The sequence below is a fragment of the Prionailurus bengalensis genome, chromosome A1 (genome assembly GCF_016509475.1).
Source record: "Prionailurus bengalensis isolate Pbe53 chromosome A1, Fcat_Pben_1.1_paternal_pri, whole genome shotgun sequence".
Lineage (NCBI taxonomy): Eukaryota > Metazoa > Chordata > Mammalia > Carnivora > Felidae > Prionailurus > Prionailurus bengalensis.
In genome coordinates this window covers 197,217,773-197,229,280 of record NC_057343.1, presented here as the reverse complement: position 1 = coordinate 197,229,280, position 11,508 = coordinate 197,217,773, and the positions used below count along the sequence as shown (strand labels likewise).

Here is an 11,508-nt window from a genome sequence, read left to right as displayed (position 1 = left end):
TGGCATTATTAGAAATTAAATCAAAGTTTCTAAGTCCTTCTAGATTAATTTTGAAATCTTTAAAAAACAAAAATAAAAATTAAAAAAAAGCAAGCAACCCAGAGGAAGCTCTCTAGAGGAAAAAACAATTTTCTCCAGAGAAGTTAAAAAAGGGTCCTGTGGGTTATGTCCATCCCAGAAATACATAGTTTACCCAAGTGACATGGAACTGGCTTCAGGAAAAATAGACTTTCAGATAATTTTTGCTTGTTTCTCTTTAAAGTGACTTGGATAATATGGCAGTGACTTTTTAAAGCTCCCATTTTTCAACCACCTCCTGGTAGCTCCGTGCCAAGTGCCTTCTGTGCATTCTCTTATTCCAACCTCACAACTAACCACAAGCACTTACGAAAAAGGCCTGGGCCGTTTTCCCATCCTAGAATGGATACAGAGATAAAAATCGGAACAGTCTAAAGCCAAAAACTTACATTTATACATAATTTGATTCTAACTGCTACTGACCTCAAGGTGAGCTACCGAAGGACAAAGCACAAAAATCTAGAAATAAGCCTATGACAACGTTTGGAAAATTGACCCGTTTTAATTTTTTAAAAACAAAAACACACAACACAACATCAAATTATTCTTGCCGTCTACAATTCAGTTATATCCAAACATTCTAAGACCAAACAGAGTCCTCTGCCCAGCAGCAGGGGACTAAGAGGAGAGAGACGCTGAAGACACACGAGGGTGAATGCTAGAGGACAGTCCCAGCCGCGGGCCACAGCCTTCCAGCCCGACGCACGCCGCCACTTCCACTTCACAGTTTGTTCACATGGTTTACAGGAAGCTCTTTAAAATCATTTCATCCCAGACGCCAGATTTCTTCAACAACACAGAGCTCCACGACATCAGTGTTTCCGTCCGACTGATAGGACTAAAAAGCGGTTTTTGTTTTCATCTTGCTTTAGCAGGGCAGAGAAGTGAAACTAGCCGCCAGATGCCTTTAGTAATAAATGAGGAGAGGAGAGGTAAGGAAGGATCTGGGCTGTGCTGGGTGCTGGCTTCTACTTGTCTCCTTGAGAACGTGACTTCCGAAGTGTTAAATCACACTCATGCCACTACAATGATTAGTACTAGTAATCTTTTCTCAGATGATAAAAAGGAAAAGTACCCAATGGACATAAAAATGGTCAAAAAGATCTTAGCGCAGGTCAATTTTTCCCCCCCAAAAAAGATACAAAATGAACATATAATTGGGATGGTAACTCCGTTAGACATTCCAATTCACCCAGTCGCTTGTTCGCCATACAAGTAAGGAGAACAGGCATTGAGTTTTATTAGCAATGTTATAGCAGTAACCAGATGTGTTAATGGCAGCTTATTTGAGGTCCATCAATCCTTGGAACACGTGTAGGAAAGCATGGCTGTCGTTCTCCGACTGCCCACATCTGAACACATTCAGCTACCACGGAAACTACAAAGGAAGGAAAAAATATATTTATTCCAAGATTCATTTACTGGGATTTTTGAGCGCCCTTTCTTCCGTAAAGCCCTGGCGTGCTGATAGTGTGCTAGGGACTGCTGTGTTTCCCAGCATGAGCTCCCATCCTCTGAGGGTCCTGAGAAGGATAGTGGATTGGTCCTGGAGCCCTCATGAAAGGAGGGGGTGGTCCCATTGGGTGGAACATGTGTGGCCCAAAACCTGCAGATGGGAGAGGACAAATTTGTTAGGCTTGCCGTTTCCTGGACAACCTTTCAAACCTGTGAATCTTTCTAAGGTCAAAACCACCTAGCCGTAAGTCAAATTGACAAGGGGCTTCAGAAAATGTCAGTTCACAGACTTGCTTAGGCATGTCTACCTGTAGTACTTCCTTGGCTTTAGAAAGCTTTCCGCTCAGACCAGGTTAAAAGAAAACTCTATAGGACTCAAAGGGATCTGGTAGTATGTCATCTGAGCCTTTGGTGCCTAACACGCCAAGCCTACCAGACAGGATGCAATCAGGATCTGGGAAGTGAGGAAGGAACCAGGCTGATGCCAGATTCTGTCACCACCAACCTCAATGCTTTATACTAGAATGGAAGGTGTTCAGAAACCAGGACTTTGTTACAGAGTATGGGAACTCTGCCACAGGAGAACCGGCTATTTGTGACTTACCTACACTGTTCAGATGGCCACTGACATTTTCTAGAGCAGCGCTACACAAAGTGCTGGTCCTGGAACTGCTTATTACTGCCCCCGCCACCTCAAGATAGAGTCAAATGTAACTTGAGCCAAACAGGGGACAAACTGATGAGCGATCACTATAATCCAGTAACTTCCATTCTGATCATACACACTCAGATCTTTAGAAAACTGGCAACCTTCTCCTCCTTGGCAGGCCAGGGAAAAAAATGAAAGATCAGGGATCCTAACAAATCAGGCTTACTTGCAGACCTCTACGGGGCAAACTCAGAGGATTTAGCCACGATAATGAGGTGTGGAGACAGGACTCTCACAAAGATTTTTCTGGGCTAAATGAGACCTATTTACTCAGAAAGAAGATGGATGTTACCTGGGGGTGGGGGCGGGGCAATACCAGGGGGTGGCGGCAGGGCTATGTTCACCACGGCTGGAGGACCACTTGGGGGTAGGTTGAAGTAGTTGGCAGAGGCTTCTTCTTCCGCTGCAGGAGGAGGCGGAAGAGCTGGAGAAGAGAAAACAGCCAAAGGTCAAAGGGAAGACGACTATGCAACAATGTTTCTACCTCCTTTAAGCCCCGCTCCTGCTGGGGGAAAAGAGTTGCTACAGTAGCCAGAGACCTGCCTGGGTCTCTCCTGACACTGAGGAACAGCAGGGCGGTGTGAGCATTTGAAGTCAGCAAGCTACCCAGTAGGCAGGAAGTTTGCACTCACCTCCTGGCAGTCCTGGAACAGGCTCTAGCTTGATCCCAGAGTCTGTGGTTCCATCCTTCTCTTTTTCTTTTCCTCTGGCTGCTTGGGACCTGGGCGACAGACAGACACAGACAGACACACACACACACACACACACACACACACACACACACACACACACAATGTCAGCACTCTGTCCCACCTTCTCTCACACCTCTGCTTCTCATGTTTCCCAGTCAAATAGAGTTCCTTTGCGCCTTGCCTCCTTTTCAGAGAACACTCTTTTCCCCTAAATGCCACAGTGCAGAGTAGACAGAAGCAAATGTTTTAAAGCCAGAAAGACCTGGATTCAAACTCTGATGGAAATGCTGTTTAAGGACAAGAAGCAGCGACCTATGTGTGTTTGGCGCAGTGCTTAATCAATACACAGGAAGCACCCACAAGGGGCGCTCCTTCCTAGTTCCAAGCTGGAAACATGTTCTCCCTTTGAACCTTCAGGGTATTTCACTTGAGTCTCTCTTATGCAATCATCACTTTCAAACTTCAATTAGCTATTCTCCATTGGACAACCAGCCCCTAGAGGGCAGAAACTAGGTCTAATGCATTTGTAAACTCTCAAATCCAATCTTTCTTGCCCTGATGTTATATTTGGCCTATAATAGCTGGTCACAAAAGGTAAGAACCTTCAAAGGAGTAGATGACAACGGCAAAGCCCTGAATAAATTTCCAAAGCAGGATCCTCCCAATGTCCACAGTGTTAGAGAAGTGTCAGAGAATGAAACATTGTTTTTAACAGTCCTATTGACGTAAACCCATTCACCAAAAGCATACTAGCCCCCAGATAATGAAACACTTCCTTGAAAATCTCAATAAAGACATCGTAAAATAGCCCAATTCTCACCTTCCCCATTTCACATTGAGTCTACGGCCATTGACAATCAACTTATTAAAGGACTTCTCTGCAGCCACCTCTGCAGCCTGCCTCGTGGCAAACTGGATGAATGCACACTGCTGTCTCTGTACGACGGTGATCGTCCGGATCTCCCCAAACTGGTAGAAGTGATTTCTGAAGGGATATAGGCAGAGAAACAGGAGAGTTAATGACACTCCCAGGAGGTTGCAGTGGATTATTCACTCTTGCACTCACTCACACACAAGGCAGGTGGCCCCCTGGCCATCTGCCTAACTACCTGCAGGTAATTCCCCCAGTACCCTGCCCTACTGTGGGTACTACTTACTGAGAGAGAGTAGAAGAAAAATAGTGAGTAAATAAAGGTTTACAAACATCTCAGGGATTGTTCCATGGAGGAAAAGAGGCTCCAGTATCCAGGTTTCGTAGGGACCCTAAACCCTCCATAAGGGGCTGGCAAACTCAGCCCCGCGGCTCATGAGCCAAGAACATTGTAAAAAGTTTTTTAATTAAAAAAAAAAAAAAAAAAAAAATTTTTTTTAAACGTTTATTTATTATTGAAAGACAGAGAGAGACAGAGCATGAGCAGGGGGGGGACAGAGAGAGAGGGAGACACAGAATCCTAAGCAGGCTCCAGGCTCTGAGCTGTCAGCACAGAACCCGACACGGGGCTCAAACCCACAAACCATGAGATCATGACCTGAGCTGAAGTCAGACGCTTAACCGACTGAGCTACCCAGGCGCCCCGTTTTTTAATCTTTTTAAACATTTATTTTTGAGAGATAGAGAGACAGAGTGTGAGTGGGGGAGGGGCAGAGAGAGAGGGAGACACAGAATCTGAAGCAGGATCCAGGCTCCAAGCTGTCAGCACAGAGCCCAATGCGAGGCTCCAACTCATGAACCGCGAGATCATGACCTGAGCTAAAGTCAGACCTTTAACTGACTGAGCCACCCAGGCACCTCTAAAAAAGTTTTTTAAGGCTATGTAACAACAACAACAACAATGAAACAAAAGGGAGGGGCAGGGAAAGCGTCGGCCAGCAGTAGGGACTGTCTAGCTCACTTAGACTGGGTTTAATGGAGACAGGCTACCAAGGGCCGGTTATACACTTATAGGAGATAAGTGGGTAATTGGAAGGGGTAATTTCCATCACTATCTGTCTAGATGTCCCATTGGCCAAGCAAAATACAAGCCAAGAATAATATAAACATAGGAAACAGAAATCTCTTTAAAAAGCCAACAATTTAAACCATGAGAGTTTTATAACTGCCAAGTTCTCCCTCCTTGACATAATTAATCATTCTTGGATATGTGCCATATTTAAAAGACCCTATTTGGCTATTAGGTCAAATAGAATCTCATGTGATTATTATCATGTGGAAGGATCAGGTAAGCACTATAAGCACTGCTGATGAACATTACTATTCTGGCAAGAGAAAGGACACGTTTATAAAAATTCTTGTTAGCATGACTGATTAGCATAACTATAGAGAGGCTAAAGAAAAATGTACTTTGTACAGAATTATCCTGTTGCCTGTGTTTTTGCCCAAAAAAGTATTTCAGGGCAGTTAAAAGCAGAGAGCTCATAAAATTTTATCTACAAACCTTAGATCAGTCTCAGTAATAGTATCGCCTAGACCACCAACATACAGCGTGGTGATAGTCTTGTCCTCTGGTGGGTCCAGACGAGGCATTGTTGAAGCCCGCTTGAGAAGCTTATCTGCCACAGGGTCATTGATCCCATAATATCGGTCTTTAATGTTCTGATCAGCAAGGGGGTCATCCGGATCTGTTGGCTTCTCATGCCTATGGTTCAAGACAGAACAACACATGAAGGTAAAACAAAGGAAAAGAATTTACAGGTTATCACCCAATAGTAGCTACGTACATATACCCTGAAATGCCTTCTGAACTAGAAACCATGGCCATACCAAAACATAAGTAACACAACAAAGCTAACACCAAAAGGATTTACTGTATCACACAAACACTTGCCAGCCTCCTAAAAGCCATTTAAATGACCATCTACAGTAACAGAGTTTCCTTATAAAGAAATGCTTTGGGCACACTCTGCTTCAAAACAAAAAGTAATCAAAACATGGTTACCCTTCTCTAGGGCAATGGTTCTTAACGAACCTGAAGTCCTGCATTCCATGGAGAGTCTCATTAAGGCTGTGGACCAGCCCCAGAAAAAAGTATAGATAATTTTTTTTTTTTTTTTTTTGGTGGGTGTGGGGTTAACCAATACCCAATCAAGAACTTCTGATCCAGACGCTTGGCGGTCTTGACTAAAACATATTCACATACCCGCGAGAGGTCTGGCCATCCTTTGATTTCAACTACACACTGAGATTTAAACCATGACATACTTCTCAGGCAGAAACTTTTAGAGTCAACATCGTATTACATGGCAAAATAACTTAGTTTCCCAAGGCTTGGTTACGAGTAAAAGTCCCATTACAAGTAAAAACAATTTAATCAAGCTCTTCTAAATTTAATAGTCCTAAGACATGAGATATACGACACTAATTGCATAAACTTGTTTATCACATTTTTAAAATATTTATTAAAAAAAATTTTTTTTAATGTTTATTTTTGAAAGAGAGAGACAGAACGTGAGTGGGAGAGGGGCAGAGACAGGGAGACACAGAATCCAAAGCAGACTCCAGGCTCTGAGATATCAGCACAGAGCCTGATATGGGGCTCGAACTCACAATCTGTGAGATCATGACCCGAGTGAAGTCAGTTGCCCAACCGACCGAGCCACCCAGGCGCCCCAAATTTTTTTAATATTTATTTTTGAGAGAGAGAGACAGAGTGTGTTCAAGCAGGGGAGGGGCAACGAGAGAGAGAGAGACACAGAATCCAAAGCAGGCTCCAGCTTCTGAGCTGTCAGCACAGAGCTCGACATGGGACTCAAACCCACGAATTGTGAGATCATGAGCCAAAGTCAGAGGCTTAACCGACTGAACCACCCAGGTGCCCCTAAACTTGTAGATTTTAAAGCAGAAATAGTTTAAGCTAGCATCTCCCATTTCTTAGATGACTAATTATCTAAAAGCAAATAATGAAAATGGAATTCAGCTCTTGCCTGTATGGACACTCCTCTCCTCTCTTACATTCTCCTTTTACCCAGAAGGAGCAAATGTGGGGTCGATTCCTTTTGTAGTAGGGTGTGGTCCGGGCTAGTTTGAGTAGCATGTCACTGGTGGATGTGGCTTTCCCCAACATGCCAACTGGCCGTGTTCCGTCAGAGTTAGAAATCTACAGAGGGATGACAAGTTCAAAAGATAAATTACACAGACTGTATCAATCCACTAGGATTCTACCAAATATAAAATTACATCAAGAAAGTGGCAGCACACCTCTCTCTCCATATTCTGTGTGTAGTATTCTTTGTTGACATCTGACTTTGGCATATCATCCTTAAAAGACAATCCTGCATCCCGAACCTGGATGGGCAGGCCTGGTACAAAGGAAAGGAGGAAAAAAACCTCAAGATACATTTTAAAACAAATCCATATTGAACATGCACATGGAATACAACATCGTTGTTCCCTCCTCCAGCTTTCTAGGTATCAGAGGCTTTATTATTTTTTTAATGTTTATTTATTTTGAGAGAGAGAGAGAGTGAGTGGGGAGGAGGAGTAGAGAGAGGGGAGAGGGAAAATCCCAACCTGATGCAGGGCTCAATCCCATGAACCATGAGACCATGACCTGTGCTGAAATTAAGAGTCCAATGCTCAACCGACTGAGCCACCCACGCGCCCCCAGAGGCTTTATTTTTATTCAAAATCTTTATTACCATCAGGCCAAAACTACCAAAGAGCATTCTATGCAACTGTCGAAATTCCTAAGCTGTCATGAAATTTGAAATGAAGGTTTTAGAAAATCTTTTAGATGAACAAACTTTGGTTATGGTCAGATTTGACCTGTAATTAATGAAGTACCTAGCTTTTACTGGAACAGGATTTATTTAAATAAACATAAAAAGTGGGTTATTTTTAGGCTGGTGTTCTAGATCCTTTGGATAGTCATAGTCAGTAAGAGTCACTATATTCCAGAACCAGAACACTTCTTTTAACAAACATGTAAGTAAATAATATTAAACAATATATAACCAGGACTCTGATTAGCAGCTAACTTTCTTAACATACATAAACTTATATTTTCCCTTGTATTTTATTGTATAGTAGAAACTCTTATTGAAAAAGTATTTTTCTCATAAACAAAAAGTCACTTGTAGTTAAAAAAAAAAAAATCACTCCCAAATTACTTTTAAAATAGGAGCAGTTATAGCACATCAGTCCCCAAAACATAGAAATCTAAAGCACAATTAGCCTATGCTTCTGGTAGGGATTGTGGGAAAGAGCTTTGGATTTTGAAAGAAGCCCAAGGCAAAGAGATTATCTACCATAGGAACAATGCCTTTGCCTCACTTTGGCTACACGGATGTACAGAGAGGTTTGGGCCAGTCCTGATTAATTCCCAACTTTTCCTTAAGTTAAGTTCCTCCCCTTGTCCGGAAGGGCTCTAGGATGGCCTGGCACGATTCTCCTCTTCCTAGGAAAAGCAGAGCACAAAAGGCACTCCAAAGGGGGATCAGAACTGGAGATAGGGTGAGAAGTAGGAAACAAAGACTAATACGTCATCTAGGGCACCTGCATCTGCATGGTTTTAGATCTGTTAGACAGGGCAAACATACCATATTCTAGGTCCAAGAGGCACGTCTGACAGACATTCTTCAATTTACTGCAGGTTTGGCACACTTCAGTCTTCTTGAAACGCATGCGGACACCGGGGCACCAGCGAAATACTGTGAACGGCCTGGCACAGATCTGGAAAACAAAATAAGAGCCCTGATGGTGGTCTGGCCAATCAAGCTAGGGGATTTAGTAACAACAGGGGATTTAAAGAAAGGATCCTTGACTCTAGGGTTTAGAAGAGATCTTAGCAATCATGTAGTCTAAACACCATCTGACATTTCGATTCCATTTAGAACACCCATCCCCAGGAGTTAAAAAATTAACACAGTACAGAAATGAAATACTCAAAAGTCAAAGTCCTCCCCACACTAGAGGTAACCACCATTAACATATGACCCTTAATCTTTTGGGGGGACAGTGGGGAATGCCATATACTCCTTTAAGAATCTTATGACAGCTATGACCTTCCTCCTCTGCTAAAATCCTCACTTGGAAGCTCCTGGGTGGCTCAGTCGGTTAAGCATCTGACCTCGGCTCAGGTCATGATCTCACAGTTCATGAGTTTGAGCCCTGTCTCAAGCTCTGTGCTGACAGCTCAGAGCCTGGAGCCCACTTCGGATTCTGTGTCTTCCTCTCTCTCTCTGCTCCTCCCCAGCTCGTGCTCTGTCTCTCAAATATAAATTAATGTCAAAAAAAAATTTAAATCCTCATGTGCACGGTCAGACAACAACACTCAGTACACCATCTCTGAGGGTTCAAAGCCCATTCACAGATGCCAGGTTAAGAACCTTTACATTAAAGGCCTCACTTTCTTACCTCTCACACTAAACAGTTAACAGTCAGTGAGTACATAAATGATAAATGAAAGTCTGTGAAGCATTGACTTTTACTGGAGAAGCTCAAAGCCCAGCAAATTGAAAAGAAAAGGAAAATCAAATCAAATCATTACTCTTTAAGAGACATGCTTACTTTGCATTCCTTCCCATACTTTTCTTTGGTCTGAAACAGAAAAAAATAGAAAACAGCAGGTTACAGAAAGAAAAAAACTAGATGTCTGCTCCTTCCCTAAATACAATCTAAGAATGTGTCTGGAGATCCCTGGCATCCTAATGAGGTGTGTATCTGTGTGTGGGGACCACCTCTTTTGGGGGGTTGGGGGGGGGCAGGCAGGGGATGACAGAGATATATTCTAACTACCTGCTATGAATTACACTCTCTTAAGAATCTTATGGATCTAATACTGGGTAAATAGGTATGTTTCCACTGCCACAACTCTTCCGCTCACTTCTGGCTCCCAAGTTCTCGCTTAAGAACTAAAATTCCTAATAGTGTCCACAGTCCCCAAATCATGGAGGACGTAGCTATGGCTAGCCCATTTTACAAAGTTTAGTCAGAGGTACCTACTATACCCTCCTGTGCAGACAGTCTGTATACAGTCAATCAAGATCTCTGAGACGGATCACAACACAGCCCTATTCTAATTATTAAATGTTAACTGCTGGTGATTTTACCCTTATTTATAAGGATGGGGTTACCTTACACTAAACAGATTACAAGGTGCAGTGGCCAAAAGGCATTGGATTAGGAATCAGGACACCGAGTTTCTCCTCCTTCCTTGCTAAGGTCCCTGGAGTCAGCCTATCTGAATTTATATCCAAGCTCTGCTCCTTGCTTGCCATACTGAAAAAACATAAACCGTATTTGCCTGGTTAATACACCTCACTCTTAGATAAATGCTCAACAAATATTAGCTGTTGTTATGACTCCTGGATCTCAGGAATGCCGCTGAGTTCCAAAGACAGAATAAGCATGACGGTCCTTTGCAAATCGTCCTGTGTTTTGGGTTAGTAAAGGAGCATCATTGCTTTGGCTTGGCTAGGAGAAGCATTTCACGGACAGCGTGTAGGTAACACAACAATGACAGAACCTGAAGAACTCTCGTTTCACACGCGATTACTCACCATTCGAATATATGGGTTTTCTCCAAGACATGTCTGGCACAGAATGGGGAAGTCCTGGTGAAAGTGGGAAATCTGGTTGAAAGCCAGGCTCGGAAGACCCTGCCATCTCAGCCACACTCGTGGGGACGGGGGGAGGGAGGGGAGGCGAGGAGCGAGGGTGGGGGACAGGGTAGGGCAGGAACCCGAGGTTCTGCACGGGCCCGGTCGCGGGAGGGGGCGCTGTCTGCACTTCCGGCAAGCGGCGGGAAAAAAAGACCAGCTCGAAATGAGAGGAGAGGGCAGGGGTGGGAAGGGGGCAGGTCCCGGACCCTGGCTAACCCCCCTCCCTCCAAGCCCGAAGGAGGGCCGCCCTCCAGCCTCCCGCTTTGGCCGAGCTAGGCCGCAGCGCTGGCTCCTTCCCGGAATTCCTTCGGCCGATCCACAGCCACGGCCCTGCCCGCCCCAAAGAGGCCCGGCTTCGCTGCCTCTCTCCGTCCTCCTCCGGCAGGCATACTCACCGCATCCTCCCAGTTCTGCCTGTTGTAGGTGTTGGAACCCAGAGAAGTCGCCATCTTGAGAGCGTCTGGAGGCAGTGGCGGCTTCCGAGTTGGGAGAGAGGACCGCCACAATCCCGTCAGGCCCCGAGGCTGGTTCCCGGCCCGTTGACGTCTTATTTATGCGTCTTGGGCGCCCTTGGGGGCGGGCCTCGTGCGTCATGACGTCGCCCGGAATTTCTTCGCTGAACAATTGGGCGGCCTGGTGGGTTTCCCTGGTCCTTTCTTTGAGTTGGTCGGTGCTTAGGAAGAAGAGCCGAAGTACAATAGGTTTATTTTAAAATTGAGCGAAAGGATAGAGGAACAAGCAAGGAATGAGGGGATGGGATTCAAACAGCGTTAGCTCCCGTGGAGCGTTTATTATGCCAAACGTTGGGCGAACGTCTTGACGTGCCAGTGTCTTAATTTCTCACAATAAACTCTGTAAAGTTGCCGGTTTTAACAAGCAAAAACACAGAACGTCTAAAGTTGAATTTCAGATCAACAACAAACCATATTTTAGTATAAATATGTCCCAAATAGATTTATACTAAAATAATGACTC

At 44.2% G+C, this 11,508-nt stretch overlaps 1 protein-coding gene across 1 annotated transcript; it reads right to left on the bottom strand.

The window, feature by feature from the left end:
- Window positions 1-560: 560 nt before the first annotated feature.
- RBM22 (RNA binding motif protein 22) lies at window positions 561-11,100 on the bottom strand. The gene is made up of 11 exons (XM_043597806.1): window positions 10,929-11,100; window positions 10,432-10,485; window positions 9,440-9,469; window positions 8,470-8,602; window positions 7,130-7,230; window positions 6,856-7,028; window positions 5,370-5,570; window positions 3,755-3,919; window positions 2,875-2,963; window positions 2,535-2,666; window positions 561-1,684 (listed from the first exon to the last, which is right to left on the bottom strand). The coding sequence occupies exons 1-11, from the start codon at window positions 10,980-10,982 to the stop codon at window positions 1,554-1,556; spliced, it is 1,263 nt and encodes a 420-aa protein (XP_043453741.1). The 5' UTR covers window positions 10,983-11,100; the 3' UTR covers window positions 561-1,553.
- Window positions 11,101-11,508: the final 408 nt, after the last annotated feature.

Bases quoted from the DNA above. Each gene is read 5' to 3' on its own strand.
- RBM22 (XM_043597806.1), bottom strand. From the start codon at position 10,982: ATGGCGACTTCTCTGGGTTCCAACACCTACAACAGGCAGAACTGGGAG. The intron at 7,231-8,469 runs GTATGTTTGCCC...CCTTTGTACCAG, and splicing joins CCTCTTGGACCTAGAATATG to GCCTGCCCATCCAGGTTCGG. The intron at 2,964-3,754 runs GTGAGAATTGGG...TCTGTCGCCCAG, and splicing joins CTCAATGTGAAATGGGGAAG to GTCCCAAGCAGCCAGAGGAA.